The 17,982-nt window shown below is 51.2% G+C and overlaps 1 protein-coding gene and 2 long non-coding RNA genes across 10 annotated transcripts in view; 1 reads left to right on the top strand and 2 right to left on the bottom strand.

Annotated features, from left to right (window-relative positions):
• The window catches only part of FANCC (FA complementation group C), a 289,596-nt gene that overhangs the window by 2,479 nt on the left and 269,135 nt on the right, over positions 1-17,982 (bottom strand). For 6 of the 8 annotated variants that reach the window (XM_038526897.1, XM_038526893.1, XM_038526894.1 and 3 more), the window contains one exon: positions 11,061-11,216. In XM_038526897.1, the coding sequence (XP_038382825.1) occupies positions 11,061-11,216 (156 nt within the window). Of the gene's footprint in view, positions 1-7,029; positions 7,424-7,800; positions 7,925-11,060; positions 11,217-17,982 lie in introns of those variants that run through there. The other 2 variants (XM_038526898.1, XM_038526899.1) reach the window with 2 other exon arrangements.
• Positions 3,915-5,929, top strand: LOC111096364. The gene is made up of 2 exons (XR_005354007.1): positions 3,915-4,200; positions 5,668-5,929. It is a non-coding gene; the product is annotated as an uncharacterized LOC111096364 (long non-coding RNA).
• LOC119870813 lies at positions 4,214-6,386 on the bottom strand. Its single transcript, XR_005354011.1, has 2 exons — positions 4,727-6,386; positions 4,214-4,379 (listed from the first exon to the last, which is right to left on the bottom strand). It is a non-coding gene; the product is annotated as an uncharacterized LOC119870813 (long non-coding RNA).

Genomic DNA, 17,982 nt, shown 5'->3' with positions numbered 1-17,982 from the left:
ACCCCTCCTGTGGGCTTAATGTAATTATGTTTCAAAAAGGAAAACGGAGTTACCCAAGGGGTATGGTCTCTGCCGGCTGCTACTGTCCTCTCTCCCGCCTCTCTCTTCATGACTTCCCAGGTGGTGCCCCTCAGGGAGCAGGGTGGGGCCGTGAGGTGCTGCGACCTTCCCCGGCATGCACGTGCACGGACACGTGCACACACCAAGCTGTCCAGCGCTGTGTGGAGGGAGGATGCTGTGAAACCACCAGACCACGGTGGTCCGTGCGGTCCGGCGATCGCGCCAAGGGCTGCTCTGAACAAGGGCGGCCTCGAGCCGGGTCTGGCCGCGTGCGCCCCACTGCGCCCAGCCCGTGGGAGGAAGCGAGGCATCGACACACTTTTGCGTGGGAAACTCCCGGTCTTCGGAATTCTTCCGTGGGAGCTGGTCCTCCAGGTGTCCTCTTCGCGCTCCCCGTGCGTGGCCTGTGATCACACGGGCTTGTTTACCCCGCGGTTCCAGAACCCGTCTGACCTTTGAAGAGATACAAGAGCACTGCTTCCCGTGCAGTCTTGGAATAACGGTCTGGGTGAGCCGCTGGGCCGCCAGGTGGGGCAGGAAGGGCTCTGGGGCCCAGCTGCCCCCGCCCCCCGCCCTTCTGCCCCCTGCCCATGTGCAGAAGCCCCTCGGTGCCTCCCCGTGGCTGTGAGCAACCAGTCAGCCCAGTGTCAGGTTACTCTTGTTTTTCCAAAAAGATCAAGCCCCCCTTTGTCTCTAGAAGCCCCTGAGGCACAAAGCTCCCTCAGTGCTCCCGTGACCTCCCCAAGTTTGGGAATCTGGTAGCTCCAGCGAGTGGTCGCCCATCCCCAGGGCTCATCTGAACCGAAGCCCCAGTCACCGCTGATCCCGTGCGGGGTCGGCCCTCAGACGCGGGGGTCCTTGCCGGTGCCCAGTGTGGACCCCACGGCGAAGGCGAGGGAGGAGCGGGCAGGCCTCTGTGGGGACCTCCTGCAGGCGCCCCCGTGCGCCCGTTACCCATTTCTTCCCAGTTTGCTCAGCTTGGGTGCAGGTTCCCAGCTCACCCGCAGCAGCTCCTGAGGGACAGCTGGATCCCCTGGCTGCCGGGGGGGGGGGGGGGGGGGCGCATGGCGCCTTTCATCCAACGGCGGAAAAGCAGCTGCACCCTTGCGGCGGCAGCAGGGGGACACCCGAGTGAGGCTGGGTCAGCGCCGCCTTCCCCGGGTCGCCTGCTCCACGGGAGCGCCCAGCACCTGCCAGGAGCGGCCTCGGGCGCGGGAGAACTGGGCGCCGCCCGGCGCCGTGGGGACGAGAGTCTAGGTGCGCAGTGAAGGACGGAGGCTGTCGGGGGGGGGGCCCCCCCGCTAGGTTCACCTGGACAGGCCCCGAGGCCACCTGAGGGACAGGCGGGGTCTGCATGCCGGCCGCAGGGCCTGAGACTTCCCTCCTGCTGACGGCACCTGTCGCCTCGGGGGCCAAGGTGACCCCCTGCGTGGGCCCTGAAATCACCGTGGAGACGTCCCAAGGGGCTGTCCCCGCGGCAGTCTGAAATTGGGCGGCACGGTTCCTGATGTCAGATCAGCCCGGACGGCCGGCGCCCTCCGGGTCCTCGCGTCCGCGGGGAGGGGGGCGAGCTGTCCCCAGGGCGCCGAGAGAAGGGCGAGTCCGCCCCTCCGCAGGACCCGGACTGGAGGGTCCCACGAGACACCAGTGCGCCCCGGGCCTGGTGAAGGAGAGAGCCCAGCCCATCCTGCCTGCCGCTTGCGCCTCCTTCCGCGGGTGTAAACGTGACCCCGAAGCGCGCTCGCCCGCAGCCGCAGCCGCAGCCGTCAGGAACCAGTCACGGCACAGGGGCGCCGTGGGCGGGGGCGGGGGCGGGCGGCGCTCCGAGGCCCCCGGCCGCCGAGACACTGAGCAAGCCCCCCACCCGCACCCCCACCCGCACCCCCACCCCCGCCAGGCAGTCGGGCGCGGAGCTGGCGGTGCTCGAACAGGCGTATTTGAAGAGCAAGAAGCTGCAGCCTTGTCCTCGGAGCGAGTGCATCGGCCAACTACCTGCCCATCGCTGTCCTCCCGAGACCCGGGGTTCTGGAAGTGGGGGCGCGCCCTCCGCCCCACGGTGTCTGAAGAGCGGCGCGGTCAGGGCCAGGTCACTTCGGCTCCCCGTGTGTTTGGAAACAGGCGGATGGGTGGCCGACCTCTCACGGCCCCGGGGCCCGGCGCTCCGCACTGGGCTGGGCCGGGCTGCAGCCTGCCTGTCGCCGCCCGGCCCCCTCCCCCACCCGGCTGGAGGGCGAAGGGGCTCCCACGCCCTGGCCTCTGGGCTTGGGGCAATGCCGAGCAGGACGGGAAGTGCAGGTGGGGGACGAGGGGCGAAGGAAATGCAAGGGGGAATGTTTCCGTTCTCCCTCTCGATTTAGGATTTTAGGATTACAGGGTTTCGAAGCATTTATTTTTACCGGAATTTCAAATCAAAATACAGCAATAGTCTCCGTCCCAAATCAGGTACGGACATGTCACAATCGCAGGCGGAACTCGCTGCCCCAAAAATCGGGACCAGAAGTAGTGGACGGAGTCCCTAGCCTTCCACGGTCGGTCCCTTTACACGGAGAACTCCGAAGGGAAGGCCTGGACAGATTCTCTGTGCATTCGGGCCTCTTCCCCGCCCCGCGGCTCCAGCGTGGACACTCGGGGACGCACGGACGCCGGGCGCGCCGAGGACTTTGGGGCTTTGTGCTCTGGCCCAACCACTCCCTGGGCCCGCGGCGGGGGGCGGCGGGGCTGTGCCCGCCCCTGCAGCAGGGCGGCCCCCACCGGGCGGGCGGGCCCCAGCACCTGTGCCGCGCGGCGGCCGCCACGCCCGGTTCCAGAGAGGTCGGGAGTGGGGGGGGTGGGGGAGGGGCTGCCGCAGGCCACACCGGCAGGTGACGAGGTGCAGCCGCTTTGGGATGAGACGGTCCGCCGAGGTCCTCTCCCCGGACACCCCGGGCACCCAGCACCCGGCCGCAGGGCCTGGGGCGGGGACCCTCTGGGCCGGGCCCGGCTGTGGCGGAGCAGAGCCTCGCTGGAGCCCCGAAGCCCCGGGGAGCGGGGGGGCGGCCTGGGCCTCCCGGGCGGTGCTGGGGCAGGGAGGGCGCGGACCTCTCCTCCCCCCCCCCCCCGCCCGGGTCCCCGCCATGGTCCCTGGGACAGTGACCTCGGCCTTTCCTGGCCGGCCCCCGGGCTTTACAGTGTGGAAGAGGGGAGGCGGCTGGGGATAGCCGGATTTTGCGGGGTTTTGCGGGGTTTTGCCAGCCTTCGGGGCATTCCGGCTCCAGTCCCGGGCCTGAGAGAGGCGGGGGCCGCGGCCCTCCGGAGGGCGCAGGAAGCCTCCTGGGGCGGCGCCTCCTCGGAGCAGGGCCCGCGGCGGCTCTAGGCTTCGGACGTAGTTTATGACGTAGTTCTAGGATTTTGTTTTTAAAAATTAAGCGGCACGTTGAAGAAGCGAGAAGGGCCGCAGCTCTGGCCTTGGTGCACCCAGCGGCGGCCAGGCCGCGTGACGGAGCCGGGCGGGCGCTGGGGGTGCCGGCCCGGCCCGGGACCCCTTCCCCAGACGCAGCCGATTGTCTCTTTCTACTAAACGACGTTCAGGCGGGCGCGCGAGTCCGTGAAGCGCCACGGGGCCTCCGCCGCAGCCCCGGGCCGGGCCGCGCCGCCCTGGCCCCGCCCCCGCCCCCGCCCCCGCCCCCCGCGGCCGCTCTCGCACGCGGCGGCCACGAACGTCGCTCCGTGTACTGCGAGCCGCAGGGGTGTTGGCGCCTACGTCAGAGCGCAGACAAGGACGCTGCGCAGACACAGGTTGCCCCGCGGGGCCTGCCCAGCCGCAGGCCGCAGCCGCAGCCGCAGCGCCAGCGCCGAGGAGGTGCCCCAGCGTGCACGTCCGCACGCCCCGCGCCACGACCCGGCGAGCAGGCGGAGCAGAGCACCGGAGCTTCCACCCGGCCGGTCGCGGTGGGCGCCGCGGAGTGGCCTGGCCTCCGGCGGCCGTGAGGGCCCGTGTTGCACCGCAAGATGCGGCTCCTCGGCCCACAGCCCGGCCCGCTGCCCTCCGCGGCCTCCCTAGCTGGGTCTCCTCATCCCGAGCGGTGGGCCGCTGTCAGGAGGTCGTGAGGAGCCGCTCAGTGAACCTATGTCCGACCCTGGTGACAGCCCTCGGCTCTCATGGTGTGTACTCCTCTTCGTTCATTTGTGGCTTTATTTCACGTATTAACCAGCCCTTTACCGCCGAACCTTCACGTTGTTCCCAGGGAGCGCCCGTTGGCAGCAGCGCTGCAGGGAGGCACCCCGGCATTCTGTAGGTACACGGGCGCCGCAGGAGCCGTGCGACGGTTCCCAGAGCTTCTCTTGGTCACAGGATCGTTCGTGGAGAACAGGATATGTAAATTTTAAATTTCTTATTTAATGGTTCTATTTTTTGAAATAATATTTACCATTTTAACCATTTTCTAGGGTACAGGGCAGTGGCATCAAGTGTGCAACCCTCACCACCACCCCCAGAACTGTCCCCTTCAACACAGGCCTTCCGTTCCCTGTCCCCTCACCCCTGGCCACCACCATTTCTGTTTTCTTAGTTCACTTAGCAAAATAACCTCATTTGGTCCCTGTTATAGCAAGTGTTGGAATAACATTCCCCGGTAGGCAGAGACCCCATTTTGAAGACCCACTGTGAGACCCCATTTTGAAGACTCACTGTCCTGTCGGTGGCCCTTTGGCTTGTTTCTGCCTTTGGCTGTTGGGCGGCGCTGCTACAAACATGGTGACAGGGTGGCCAGATGCCTCCCCTGGCTCCTGCCATCATCCTTCCAGGGTTACATCTAGCAGTGATGCTGGGGGGTCCTGGATGGTTGTGGCCGCACTGCTCCTGGGATGTGATCCTTTTAGATGTTGCCATCTGGCCACGAATACATCCCCAGCAGGGCAGTGCCTTTGCCCCACCCCACATGGCCACACCCCTTTCTTCCCCTTCTCCATATTGATACAGGAAAAAATTTGAGTGTCTCATAAACCATGTTAAATATTTTTTTAAGTCTTATCAGAGTCCTGGGTTTTTCTCCTTCTATTAACCGTGTGCAATGTTTGTATCGCTGGCTGGTAACTCTCCAGGTTGAAGGCCTTCTACTGATCTGTAGAAGAGCTTTTAATAGCTAGGAAATCAGTTGTCATATGTTGCAAAGATTTTTTCCCAACTGTTATTTGTATTTAGATTTTGGGTTATTTTGACATTTCTGTATGGTCAGCTTTATTCCTTCTGTAGTTTCTGGGTTTTCTTACATGGAAAGTTCTCCAATTTGGCTGAAGTGCCTAAAATGTAGTCTGTGGAGGTTCCTGGTGATGAGAGTGGAGCCTCAGGACCACCCCAGCTCCTTGTGCAGGGAAGACTCCCCCCCCCCTTCCTCCCCGGCCTCCCCACATGGGATGGAGATGCCTTCTCTGAAGCAGGGGCTGGGGCTTGGACTCCCAGACTCAGGTAGGAACGTGGGTGTGTGAGAGCAGGGAATGCTACATGAAATAGGAAAACATTTCTTCTACGTCAGGGAAGTCCTGTTAAAAACTTTTTATGTATCTGAGTAATAGGCTCTCTTTCCAGGGCAGCAGCAGCCTTCCTCTCTTCCTTGCTCTCTTTCTAAACAGAATTGCTAGAGCCTTCTCTGGAGAAAAGCCCAACCTAGACCTCAAGATGCTGACAATTTGATAAAGAAGAAGGCTGGACATTTTGTTTTGTAATACTTCTTTTCACTGAAGAAGTGGCGATCCCATTTGATTTCCATGTACTAAATCCCTGTACAAATCAATACCACAAATGCTCATTGGGCATCTTTTATATGCCTGCAACTCTCCCAGGCACCTGTGGTGGAGACCATCAAAGAAGAGTAAACAGACTATGTTAAGTAGACTACCTGGTGTCTAGAAGGAGTGGTATGTGGTGGACAAAAGCCGAGGTAGTACAGGGGGAGGGGTGGAGAGTGGGGTGCCACTGTCAATGTCAGGGAGGCCTCATGGAGGCAGTGACCTGTGAGCAGGCAGGGGAACTGGCCTGCATGTCTGGGAGTCCAGGATAGCCCGTTCAAAGGCCCTGGGGTTGGAGTCACTGCTGGGGGTTCATCTGGTGGACCTGGTGGTGGGTGGGTGGGTTAAAGAATTGCAGAGAAAATTAGGAGATGAAGTCAGAGAGTAAAAGGGGGTCCAGATTGTGTCAAGCCTTGAAAGCCATTTTAAGAGTGTTGGGTTTAGTGTGGAGGGTCCTCAAGAAGTTAAAAATAGAGCTATCCTACGACCCATCAATTACACTACTGGGTATTTACACAAAGATACAGATGCAGTGAAACGCCAGGACACATACACCCCAATGTTCATAGCAGCAATGTCCACAATAGCCAAACTGTGGAAGGAGCCTCAGTGTCCATCAACAGAGGAATGGATAAAGAAGATGTGGTCTATATATACAGTGGGACATTCCTCAGCCATCAGGATGAAGACCCACCATTTGCTTCGATGTGGATGGAACTGGAGGGTATTATGCTGAGTGAAGTAAGTCAATTGGAGGAGGACAATCATCATATGGTCTCACTCGTATGGGGAATATAATAAATAGGGAGGGATCCCTGGGTGGCACAGCAGTTTAGCGCCTGCCTTTGGCCCAGGGCACGATCCTGGAGACCCGGGATTGAATCCTACGTCGGGCTCCCGGTGCATGGAGTCTGCTTCTCCCTCTGCCTATGTCTCTGCCTCTCTCTCTCTCTGTGTGACTATCATTTAAAAAAAAAAAAAAAAAAAGAAAAAGAACTAGGGAAAGGGACTATAAGGGAAAGGAGGGGAACCGAATGGGAAAAATCAGGGAGACAAACCATGAGAGACTCCTGACTCTAGGAAATGAACAAGGGGTAGTGGAAGGGGAGGTGGTGGGGGGACTGGGTGACGGGCACTGAGGAGGGCACTTGATGGGATGAGCACTGGGTGTTCTATATGTTGGCAAATTGAGTTTAAATAAAATATCTAAAAAAAATTAAAAAGAATGTTGGGTTTTATTTGAGGTTAAGCAGGAGCATTTGGAGTGCCTTGGATCATGCTGTGCCATGACAGCAGTGAAGATGGAGCACCCATACTGCTTGCAGTGGGGGGGCAGTGGCGGGGTAGTGGGAGGGTGTCCTAGTAGAAAGCAAGAAATGGTCTGAATATTCTAATGCATTGGACGTGGGGGTGAGAGAAGAATGAGTGCAGAATTGAGTCTGACTCACTGGGAAGATGGAGTCACCATCAGCTGATGTGGTGAGATTGTGGGTTTGGGGGATGGGGTCGAGTTGGCACAGTCAGTTTTGCACAGGTTGTTGGAGATGGTCCTCTGACTTCCGGGTGGAGATGCTCCCAGGGTAGTGGGACACAGATGGCCCTGGAAGCACAGTGCAGGAATGGGTACAGGGCAGAGGTCCAAGGCCCAGGGTAGTGGGACACAGATGGCCCTGGAAGCACAGTGCAGGAATGGGTACAGGGCAGAGGTCCGAGGGTGGAGCCTGGGGGCACCCCCAGAATACAGGTCAGGGGTCAAGCAGGGACCAGCTCTCCAGGTGACGGTAGCCCTGGAGTGTTTTGCCAGCCAGGAGAAACTGTCAGGGAGGAGGGCCTGACGGGAGGAAGGAGGGGCTTCCCAGGCCTGGGAGGGAACCACGAACTGCCTGCTGGACCCACAAGGAGGGGCCCACAACCCAGACAGGGCCCCTGTGCACCCCTCCCTCGGTGCCAGCACACCAAGATGACTTCAACACATACCTACTTTGCCTTACTGTTGGTTCTTCCGGGGTAAAACAGTGGGTGAGGAGACGTTGAGGGACTGTGCTTGAGAGTCTGCGGGTCCACGTGAACACCGGGGTCTGGCGGAGCCCGTGCCCAGCATCTTGGGTGGCCATGGCAGCAGCGTGACAGGGTGAGAGGCAAAGGGACAGCAGCGCATACAGTCCGTTGTCTCTGCCTCCTTGGAAGCACACGCCTCACATCACCCCCGGTAAGTAAGGACAGGCCCACCGGTGCTTGCCCTCAGTGTTCCCAGCCCCCCGGTGGTTGCACCTTCTGTGGCTCCCCCCTTTCCAGGCCCTGCTTGTGACTCAACAGAAGATGCAGCTTTCTCCTGTCCTCTAAACTCATTCCCATTTCTGTCCCGGCACCTCCATCCCACCTGAGAAGAGGCTGCTTCAGACACATGGCTGAGCCACCTTCCCCCCCCCCCCCCCCCCCACCTGCTGGCTGGAGGCCTGCAGTGCGTGGGGTCCGAAAGCACAGTGGCCATCCAGGAGGCACAGGCGGGCTGTGAGCCGGGCCTAGAGGTGCCACCGAATGGAGCCAGGTCGTTCCGTTCCATGACCCCCAGGGGAGCCTGTGAAAGCGTGGCTCATGTGGGCTGTGCTTTGTGGACGAGACCTGCTCCACAGACGGGGAGGACGTTCAGATAAAGGACGTTCCCTTCACACTCAGCGGGAGGATTTCAGTCTAGCTAAAAAAAGATGGGTATGAGTCATGTGCTTTGGTTCCAGCAGCCCCTGCGGACCACCCCCCACAGGCCTAGCCCTTCTTCCCCGGTAGTAGGACCTGTTTTTAGGTATCTGATGGCAAGAGTCCCAGGCCCACAGGATACACAATCATTGGTCTTTTCCAAGGGCAGATCGATATAGACTGCGTGGCTATAAGCTTCCATAATTGGGTAGTGAAGGGAAGCTTTTTCTGAGAAAGGTTTTGGTATTTAATGAATACAAAATTAGGAATAATGTACCTATTTATAATTTAAAAAATGACTTTAAAAAAAAGATTTTATTCATCAGAAACACAGAGAGGCAGAGACATAGGCAGAGGGAGAAGCAGGCTCCCTGCAGGGAGCCCAATGCAGGACTCGATCCCAGAACCCTGGGATCATGCCCTGGGCCAAAGGCAGATGCCCAACCACTGAGTCACCCAGGCGTCCCAATAAATGACAAATTTTAAAAAGCTAACCGATTCCATACATCACAAACTGCAGGTGACAGCCTCTGCATGAACAGGTGGTCAGTAATGCCTTTTCTCCCCAGTTTTCAGCAGCACTGTCTGCTTTGATCACCTCATGGGGACAGTGATTCACATATTTCAGTTTTCAGTTTCTCCAGCACACTTTATCAAAAACTTCATTATTAAGACATTTCTCTCAGCTTCTTAGCTTGCTATTGGTAACAGATCATTCTAGAGCTGTGGTCAGACCTCTGAAAACCTCTGTCAGGTTCATCCCAGACCTAAGCTAGAGGTCTTAGAAGTATCCCCACAGCCTCTCACAGCCCATCCTGTGCTCCTGCATGCCTCAGGTGGCACAGGCCACATGACGTCTGCTGTGCCAGGGCCCCTGGGCCTGTGTTCTTGGAAGCTCTCCCTTCATAGTAACTTCACTAGAGGCTGAAGGGATGCTGAACCCCGTTTTCAACGACTACACATTTTGATAAAGACTTTTTACATTAAAGTAATAATGGTGGGAGTTACGTTGACGGCACTTTACCAGAACATTGCTCAAACTGTACCATTTCTCAAAAGGTAAGCTCAAGATCAAAAGTTCCTGAATTTTTCAGATCTTAGGTAGAGCCATATACCAAAACAGTAATGTCCCTAAAACCACAACTTCTGATTCAACAAAATGTTACTCAGACCTCAAACAGGAGCCCAAACTAAGGGAAATTCACAGATTACTCACACATAAACCAAAGGGGACATAAAATCCTGACTGACTTGGGCAGCCTGGGTGGCTCAGTGGTTTAGCACCGCCTTTGGCCCGGGGCATGATCCTAGGAGACCTGGGATTGAGTCTCACATCAGGCTCCTTGCTTGGAGCCTGTTTCTCCCTCTGACTGTGTCTCTGCCTCTCTCCCTGTGTCTCTCATGAATAAATAAATAAAATCTTAAAAAAAAAAAATTCCTGACTGACTCAACCACCAGACTGCACACAGAAGAGCACATCATCAATGCATATTAAGAATGAACATGAAAGGGGGAAATTTTTTTCAATTGATATGAAGTAAATATTGGGGTTACCGATTCATTAGAAAATTCTAATTCTGAGGCCACCTGGGTGATTCAGTTGGTTAAACATCTGTGTTAGGTCATGATCTCAGGGTCCTGGGATTGAGCCCTGCATCTGGAGGCAGAAGTCTACTACTCCTGGTCCGTTGGCCCCACCCCCCATGCTCTCTTTCTCAAATAAGTAAAACCTTAAAAATAAAAATTCTAATTCCCACTTTGGTTAACCAGACAACTGATACATAATCTCTTCTAATGCTTCCAGAACATATTCTATACTGTCCCCTGTCAGCCATCTTTGAAGTCACATGAGCTCCTCTGGTGGCAGTGTTTAGCAAATAGAGTTATCACGGGAACTGACTTTATCTCATTGCCAGGCAGTGTTGTTCTCCACAGCAGGGCTGCTCATGTGCCCAAAGCTGAGCAGTGGTCCCCGGTCATTACCACTTTGCCAGCAATCTTGAGTGGGCTCTGCTTCCTCTCTCAAGTGCCCGAGAAACTCCTTGCTAAAGAATTTCTTAGGGAACCAAAACAGTATGGTTTTATCTCAAATCTCTATGGATCAAAAGGACCACCAGTAACAATACCGTGACTTATGAAAAAAGAGACCTGTGGAAAAGGACTAAGCTACTTTTTTAAATGATCAGTAGTTTGTGATCCATTTCTTGGTCCAAAGACTTTGAACTACTCAAATAATAGTTGTGTGTCTTGGTTTCATATAAGGGAAAACAAATAAAAATCTGTTCTCCTATCTAAGCCTTTCCTGGTGATTCTCCGACAGCTAGGCAGAGTGGGGAGGGAATGCTCAAGGCACAATCCAGTCATGAATAATAAACTGGACTGGGCTTGGGCTAAAGAATCTGTCTTCTCACTTCATAAAATATGTACGAGCAGATCTTGCCAAGATGTCTATGGCTCATTCTCACGACTTGTTCCACGAAGAAGCAGGCTCACCATTGCCTCAATAGCCCTCAGGGATCCTGGTCCCTGCAACCACGGCCCACCTTCAACTGGCTCGTACTAGACGCGTGCAGCTCTGCCAGGAGCTCTCGGGCCAGTTTTCTTGACCTTGGGGCTTCCTCACAGAGATGATCCCATCTGTACAAGGTCTGGTCAAGAAAGCCAATAATCTCATGGGTTATCTCATCAGTTGGAGCCACCTGCAATGGGGACAGAGGAGAAAGAAAACTAAAACACTAACTAGACAGATCCATCTCTTGGTCCAGTGAACCAACTGTACACACCCTGCAAGCAGTTGCATTCCTATTAGCTTTGAAGGGCTCTTGTTTGCAAGGTGGTCAGCAGAGCAAGTCTGTTCTGAGGTTGGCCATCCAGCAAGCAGTCATTTCCTAGCTATCACCCTCTTTGGACAGGGTGGCTGGAAACCCAGAGAGGCTACAAAGCAGCACCACGTTTCCTGGAATGCCAGTCACATGCCGTGCTATGGGGAGTGAAGACAAGTGAGCGTGCTATGGCCTGACCATCTGCAAAAGGCTCACACTGATATGATAACTGGAAACTACTGGAAGGAAAATGCCACCCATTTTCACACAAACAGCTTTATAAATGGCATTCTTGGGCTAGCAACCCACTCCACTTGTTTTTTAATGGACATCTAAGGTTTTAACACCTAATTCTCAAGGGAAGCAGGAAACACAGGAATTGTAAGTTCTACTAAATACAGCCTCAAGGCATTCTTAGTTGTTGGGGCCCCTAAGTATTTTCCTAAGAATTTCAGCTCAGCAAAAAGGGAAGGGTGAGAACCTTACAACTGAATTGTGTGAAGAATTTACTGTGATGTTTTTAGACACAAGAACATTGAGAAGCCTTGATTTTGAGAGTAATCGACATACTCATTCTGTGTGTGGCACTTTATAGGGATCCTCAGTCAAATATTGAATCAGCCATCGCAGCCAAAGGTCAGCTTCCTCTCCATGTCCACACTGGGTCTTCTGGTGCACCTGGACTATCCCACTGCCCCGGAAGCCCTTTGATCCGGGGGCCACCACCTCTGACAGGCAGTTGAGGCAGATGCTCTGGCAGCAAGGGATGCCATGGGGCACACCTCGACAGCATTAGCTCTCTTCAACCCGGGCTGAGAGGGGGCTCTGCCAGGGTGTTGGGAGCAGGTTACCAGCCTGGGTAGGGTTCGCTGTAGCCCTTGGTGTCCACATTACCACTGTATGGTGTTTACTCAGAATTCCAGATGCTATGGATGATCTCTGTCAGATACAGTCTGTCTCTGTGGATGAGAAACTGCCTAAGCCTCCCTGGGACACCTTAAAAGAGTTCATCTACTTCCTAGACCCTAAATGTGCGGAGAGTGCCAACGATCCTAGGGTCCCTCCTGGGCTGTTGGCATGCCGGCAGTGTAGCCATTCAGCTGACTGTGGAGGCCACCTGCTCTGACACCGTCATTTTGACAAACCAGCTCAGCCTCACACTGTTCCACTCACCATCTCTAGTCACACATGCCGGCCTCCCTGAGGCTGAGGGAGGCAACCTGCATTGTTGACCGAGGTGCATCTGTAGAGAGGCTAAATTCATTTGAGTTCAACAACTATAGAACTGAACTCTATTTCAGATGCTAGCTCATTTTTACCTGGGAATTGTTGTGGTCCAGAAATAAAGCCAGCAGGAGAAGGAGAGAGAAACATGAACTCTGGGCAGGAGAAATCTCACCACCACCTGAGCCACTTGTCTCCTCCTAGTCAAAGAGGAAGTGAGCAGGGTAAGAAACCTAACAGCCAGGAGCAGATCACTGGGCATGAAGGGGCAGGGGTTCAGTGGAACAAGGTCGGTGAGAATTCGCAGAAGCCCACAGTGGGCAGAGCTGATTACAGGGGCCTGCACAGAGGCCAGAGAAGCAGTTCATAGGGCATGTCCTAAGCAGATGCTGGGGTGTGGGACCATATTTAGGTAGGGCTCAGACACGCAGCCACTGCTGTCTGCAGCCCAGAGTGTGCACAGCATGCCAGAGCTGATGCTGGGTAAGGACAGGGCCAGGGCGCCTGCCCAGGAGCTGCTCTGCTTGGGCCTGAGTTCACATCACAGCTGGTCCTGGTTGGGTCCTGGAGGGCTGCTGGAAGAAAAAGGCCATCCCACCAAAGCCAACGCTTCTACCATTTGGCCACCACCCACTCCCAGGCTAAGCAGACCTAGCCCAGGGCTCCTTCCAGGGCACTCCCAGAGAAAGGAAATGATGAGATAGAGGGGACAAGAACAAATCCATGGGAGACTGGCAATGGGCAGAGGAGTCCTTCCATCTGTCCTATTTGTAGCTATATTAGCCAGGCTGCCTTCAGCCTGTCATGAGGCCACTGCAGGAAGCCTTCCAGTTGGGAAGTCTGGTATGTTACTAAAAATAGTTTCAAAATGCCCATAAGGACATTTTGTCCAGGAGGCTGTCTCAGTCATGACAGATGTGCTCCAAGGTGCCCAGACAGCTAGTACCTGCTAAAAGCCAGTGTATAAAGAGCAACATGGGGTTTCCTCTTCAATAAATTTTTTTCAGCTGAGCTGACTTATGATATTTTATGAAGATGAAACTGGGGGTTTCACACTTCCCTCAGCCTCAGGTGTAGGTGGGAAGCATTAATGTACAGCTAGAACTGGATGGTTTTGTGGGAATGGACTGCCCAGGAAAGGCAGCAAACCTGAACTGGTGACATACTCTAGGCTCCTTACTCTCAGCACCTTCTCTCTGGGAGAGACTTAGGGTGATCCATTCTGAATAGGGACTGTTTCCCCAGTGGTCTCTTGTGCAGAAGCTGTTCAGTCAGCCCTCAGTTCTTCAGGAGGAATTGCTCTAAAGGTAAGTATAGATTCAGTGTGTCTGTGGAAATAGGCAAGTTCAGTGTCTTCCTATATTGCCATCTTGGACCAAAATTCATGACTTATTTATTTTATAAATGGAAGCTTGTACCTCTTAATTCCCTTCACCCATTTTGTCTCCTCCCCCTCCCCCACTACAACCATCACACTGGTAACTATCAGCTTGTTCTCCATATCTATGAGTCTGTTTCTATTTTATTTTACTTTTTCATTTAAGTTTTAATTTTTATTTTTCCTTAAACAGTTAAGGACATTTTAATTTTATCTACCTATGTACTTTAAGTATGCTCTATGCAGGGCTTGAACTCATGACCCCAAGATCAAGAGTTGCACGGTCTTCCAACTGAGCTAGCCAGGTGTCCTTGTTCTATTTTTTAGATTCCACATACAAGTGAAATCATGTGGCATTTATATTTCTCTTTATTATTTTTTAAAGATTTTATTTATTTATTCATGAGAGACACACAGAGACAGAGACACAGGCAGAGACACAAGCAGGCTCCCCACAGGGAGCCCAATGCAGTGTCAGATCCCTGGGATCACGACCTAAGCCAAAGGCAGATGCTCAACTGCTGAGCCACCCAGGTGTCTCTATTATTATTTTAAAAAATCCTTCTCTTGGGTAGCCTGGGTGGCTCAGCGGCTTAGCGCCGCCTTCAGCCCAGGGCATGATCCTGGATGCCCGGGATCGAGTCCCACATCGAGCTCCCTGCATGAGCCTGCTTCTCCCTCTGCCCTGTGTCTCTGCCTCTCTCTCTCTCTCTCTGTGCTTCTCGTTAATAAATAAATACTGTATTTTTAAAAAAATCCTTCTCTTTCTTATTTCAAGGTAAGGTCTATCCATGTTGTTGCAAATGGCAATATTTCATTTTTAATGGCTAAGTAATATTGCATTTGTATACCACATCCTTTTTATCCTTTCATCTATTGATGGACACTTAGTTTGTTTCCTATCTTGACTATTATAAATAATGCTACAATGAACATAGGGCTGCATATTATCTCTTTGAATTGGTGTTTTCATTTTCTTCAGATAAATAACTAGAAGTGGAATTGCTGGATCGTACAGTTTTATTTTTAATTTGCTGAGGGACTTCATATTGTTTTCTGTATGTCTGCACCAATTTACATTCCATCTATAGTGTACAGGTTCTCTTTTCTCCACATTCTTGTCAACACTTTGTGTCTTTTTTTGGTAATAGCCCATCTGACAGATGTGAGGTGATATTTTATTGTGGTTTTGATTTGTGGTTCCTTGATGGTTAGTAATGATGAGCATCTTTTCTCTTGGCTATCTGTATTTCTTTGGAAAAATGTCTTTTTTAAGTCCTCTGCCCATTTTTTAATCATTTTTTAAAAATTGTGTAAGTTCTTTATATATTTTGGATATTAACCTCTTATCATATATATGATTTGCATATATCTCCTCCCATTCAGTAGGTTACCTTTTCATTTTATTGATGGTTTCTCTCACTGTGCAAAAAAAGCTTTTTGGTTTGATGTAATCCCATTTATTTTATTTTAGCTTCTGTTGCCCTTGCCTGAGGATACTGTTTCAAAAAAAATATTGCTAAGATTGATGTCAAAGAGCTTACCACCTATGTTTTTTCTTCTAGGAGTTTTACAGTTTTAGGTCTTATAGTCAAGTCTATAATCCATTTTGAATTTACTTTTATATATGGTATAAGAGAGTGGTCCTGTTTTCTGAGCACCATTTACTGAGTGTCTTTCCCCACTGTATATTCTTGCCTCCATTCTTGTAAATTAACCATATATGTGTGGATCTACTTCTGGACTCTCTATTCCATTGATTGAAATGTCTGTTTTGTGCCAGAATCATTCTGTTTTGATTATTATAGCTCTGTAGTACAGTTTGAAATCAGGGCATGTGTTACCTCCACCTTTGTTCTTTCTCAAGACTACTTTGCCTATTTCAGATCTTTTGTGGTTCCATACAAAACTTAGGTTTCTTTGTTCTAGTTCTGTGAAAAATGCCACTGGTATTTTGATGGGGATTACAGTGAATCTGCAGATTGCTTTGGGCAATAAATTTAACAATATTAATTCTTCCAATTCATAAGCATGGAATATCTTTCCATTTATTTGTGTTGTCTTCAATTTCTTTCATCAATGTCTTACAGTTTTCAGAGTACAAAGTCTTTCATCCCTTTGGTTAAATTTATTCCTACATATTTTATTCTTTTTAATGCAATTGTAAATGGGACTGTTTTCTTAATTTCACCTGATGCTTCATGATTAGTGTATAGAAATGTAACTGGTTTCTGTATGGTAATTTTGTATACTGTGACTTTACTAAATTCATTTATTAGCTCTAGTAGTTTTTTTGGTGGAGTCTTTAGGTAGTTTTCTAAATATAGAACCATGTCTCTGCAAATAGTGATAGTCTTGTTTCTTCCTTACCAATCTGGATGCCTTTTCTTTTTCTTGCCTGATTGCTATGGCTAGAACATCCAGTAATATGTTGAATAAAAGTGGTGAGAGGAGCATCCTTGTCTTGTTCCTGATCTTAAAGAAAAAGCTCCATCCTTTTTTCACCACTGAGTATAAGTTAGCTGTGGGTTTGTCATATATGGCCCCTATTATGATAAGGTACATTCCTCCTGTACCCACCCTGTTGAGAGTTTTTATCATAAATGGATATTTAATTTTGTCAGATGATGCTTTTTCTGCATCTGTTGAGATGATCATAGATTTTTATGCTCTGTATTGTTGAATTTGGTTTGCTAATATTTTGTTGAGGACTTCAGCATTTATGTTCATCAGGGATTTGGGCCTGTAGTTTTTTTTTTTTTTTTTTTTTTTTGTGTGTGTGTGTGTGTGGTAGTTATCTGGTTTTGGTATAAGGGTAATGGTGGCCTTATGAATACATTTGAAAGCAGGGATCCCTGGGTGGCGCAGCGGTTTGGCGCCTGCCTTTGGCTCAGGGCGCGATCCTGGAGACCTGGGATCGAATCCCACGTCGGGCTCCCGGTGCATGGAGCCTGCTTCTCTCTCTGCCTGTGTCTCTGCCTCTCTCTCTCTCTCTCTCTCTGTGTGTGTGACTATCGTAAATAAATAAATTAAAAAAAAAAAAAAAAGAAAGCATTCCTTCCTCTTCAATTTCTTGGAGTAATTTGAGAAGCACAGCACATTAACTCTTATCTATCTATTTACTTATTTACAGAGAGTAAGTGGGGAAGAGGCAGAAGGAGAGTGAGAATATTAAGCATGCCCAGCATACCCAACTCGCGGCTTGATCTTATGACCCTGACATTATGACTTGAGCTGAAGTCAAGAGTCAGTTGCTTAACCGACGGAGCCACCCAGCACCCCATTAATTCCTTAAATATTTGGTAGAATTCACCTGTAAGGTTGTCTGGTCCTGGAATTTTGTCTTTTTTGGAGTTTTAAATTTACTGATTCAATTTCATTACTTGTAATAAGTCTACTCATATTTTCTATTTCTTTGTGATTCAGTCTTGGATGGTTGCTTGTTTCTAGGAATTTTTCCATTTCTTCTAAGTTTTCCAATTTGTTGGTGTGTAACTATTTGTAGTAATCTCTTATGATCCTTTGTATTTCTGCGGTGTCAGCTATAACTTCTTTCATTTCTGATTTTAATTATTTCAGCCTTCTCTTTTTTACCTTGGTGTGTCTGGCTGAAGGTTTTTCAATTTTACCTTTTTAAAGAACCAGGTTTTAGTTTCACTGATCTTTCTGTGTGTGTGTGTGTGTGTATTTGGTTCCTCTTTTATTTCTGCTCCTATCTTTAGTATCCTCTTACTTCTTCTAACTTTGGGCTTTGCCTGTTCTCTTTGTAGTTCCTTTAGATATATTTAGGTATGAAGTTTAGGTTATTTACTTGGGACTTCCTGTTTCTTGAGGTGGGCTATGAACTTCTCTTTCAATTGCATTTTCTATCCGTCATAAATATTTGGAAAGTTATTCCCATTTCCATTTGCCTCATGGTATCTCATTTGTCTCATGTGACAAAAATGCCTCCAACACTTTCATGATTCAAAAATGCCTGCTACTGACTTTTTGAAATAACTTTTAACTTTAGAGCAGTTTTAAGATTTATAGTTTCCTGAA

Source organism: Canis lupus, chromosome 1 (assembly GCF_011100685.1).
Source record: "Canis lupus familiaris isolate Mischka breed German Shepherd chromosome 1, alternate assembly UU_Cfam_GSD_1.0, whole genome shotgun sequence".
NCBI classification, from domain to species: domain Eukaryota; kingdom Metazoa; phylum Chordata; class Mammalia; order Carnivora; family Canidae; genus Canis; species Canis lupus.
This window is presented reverse-complemented; position numbering and strand designations above follow the sequence as displayed.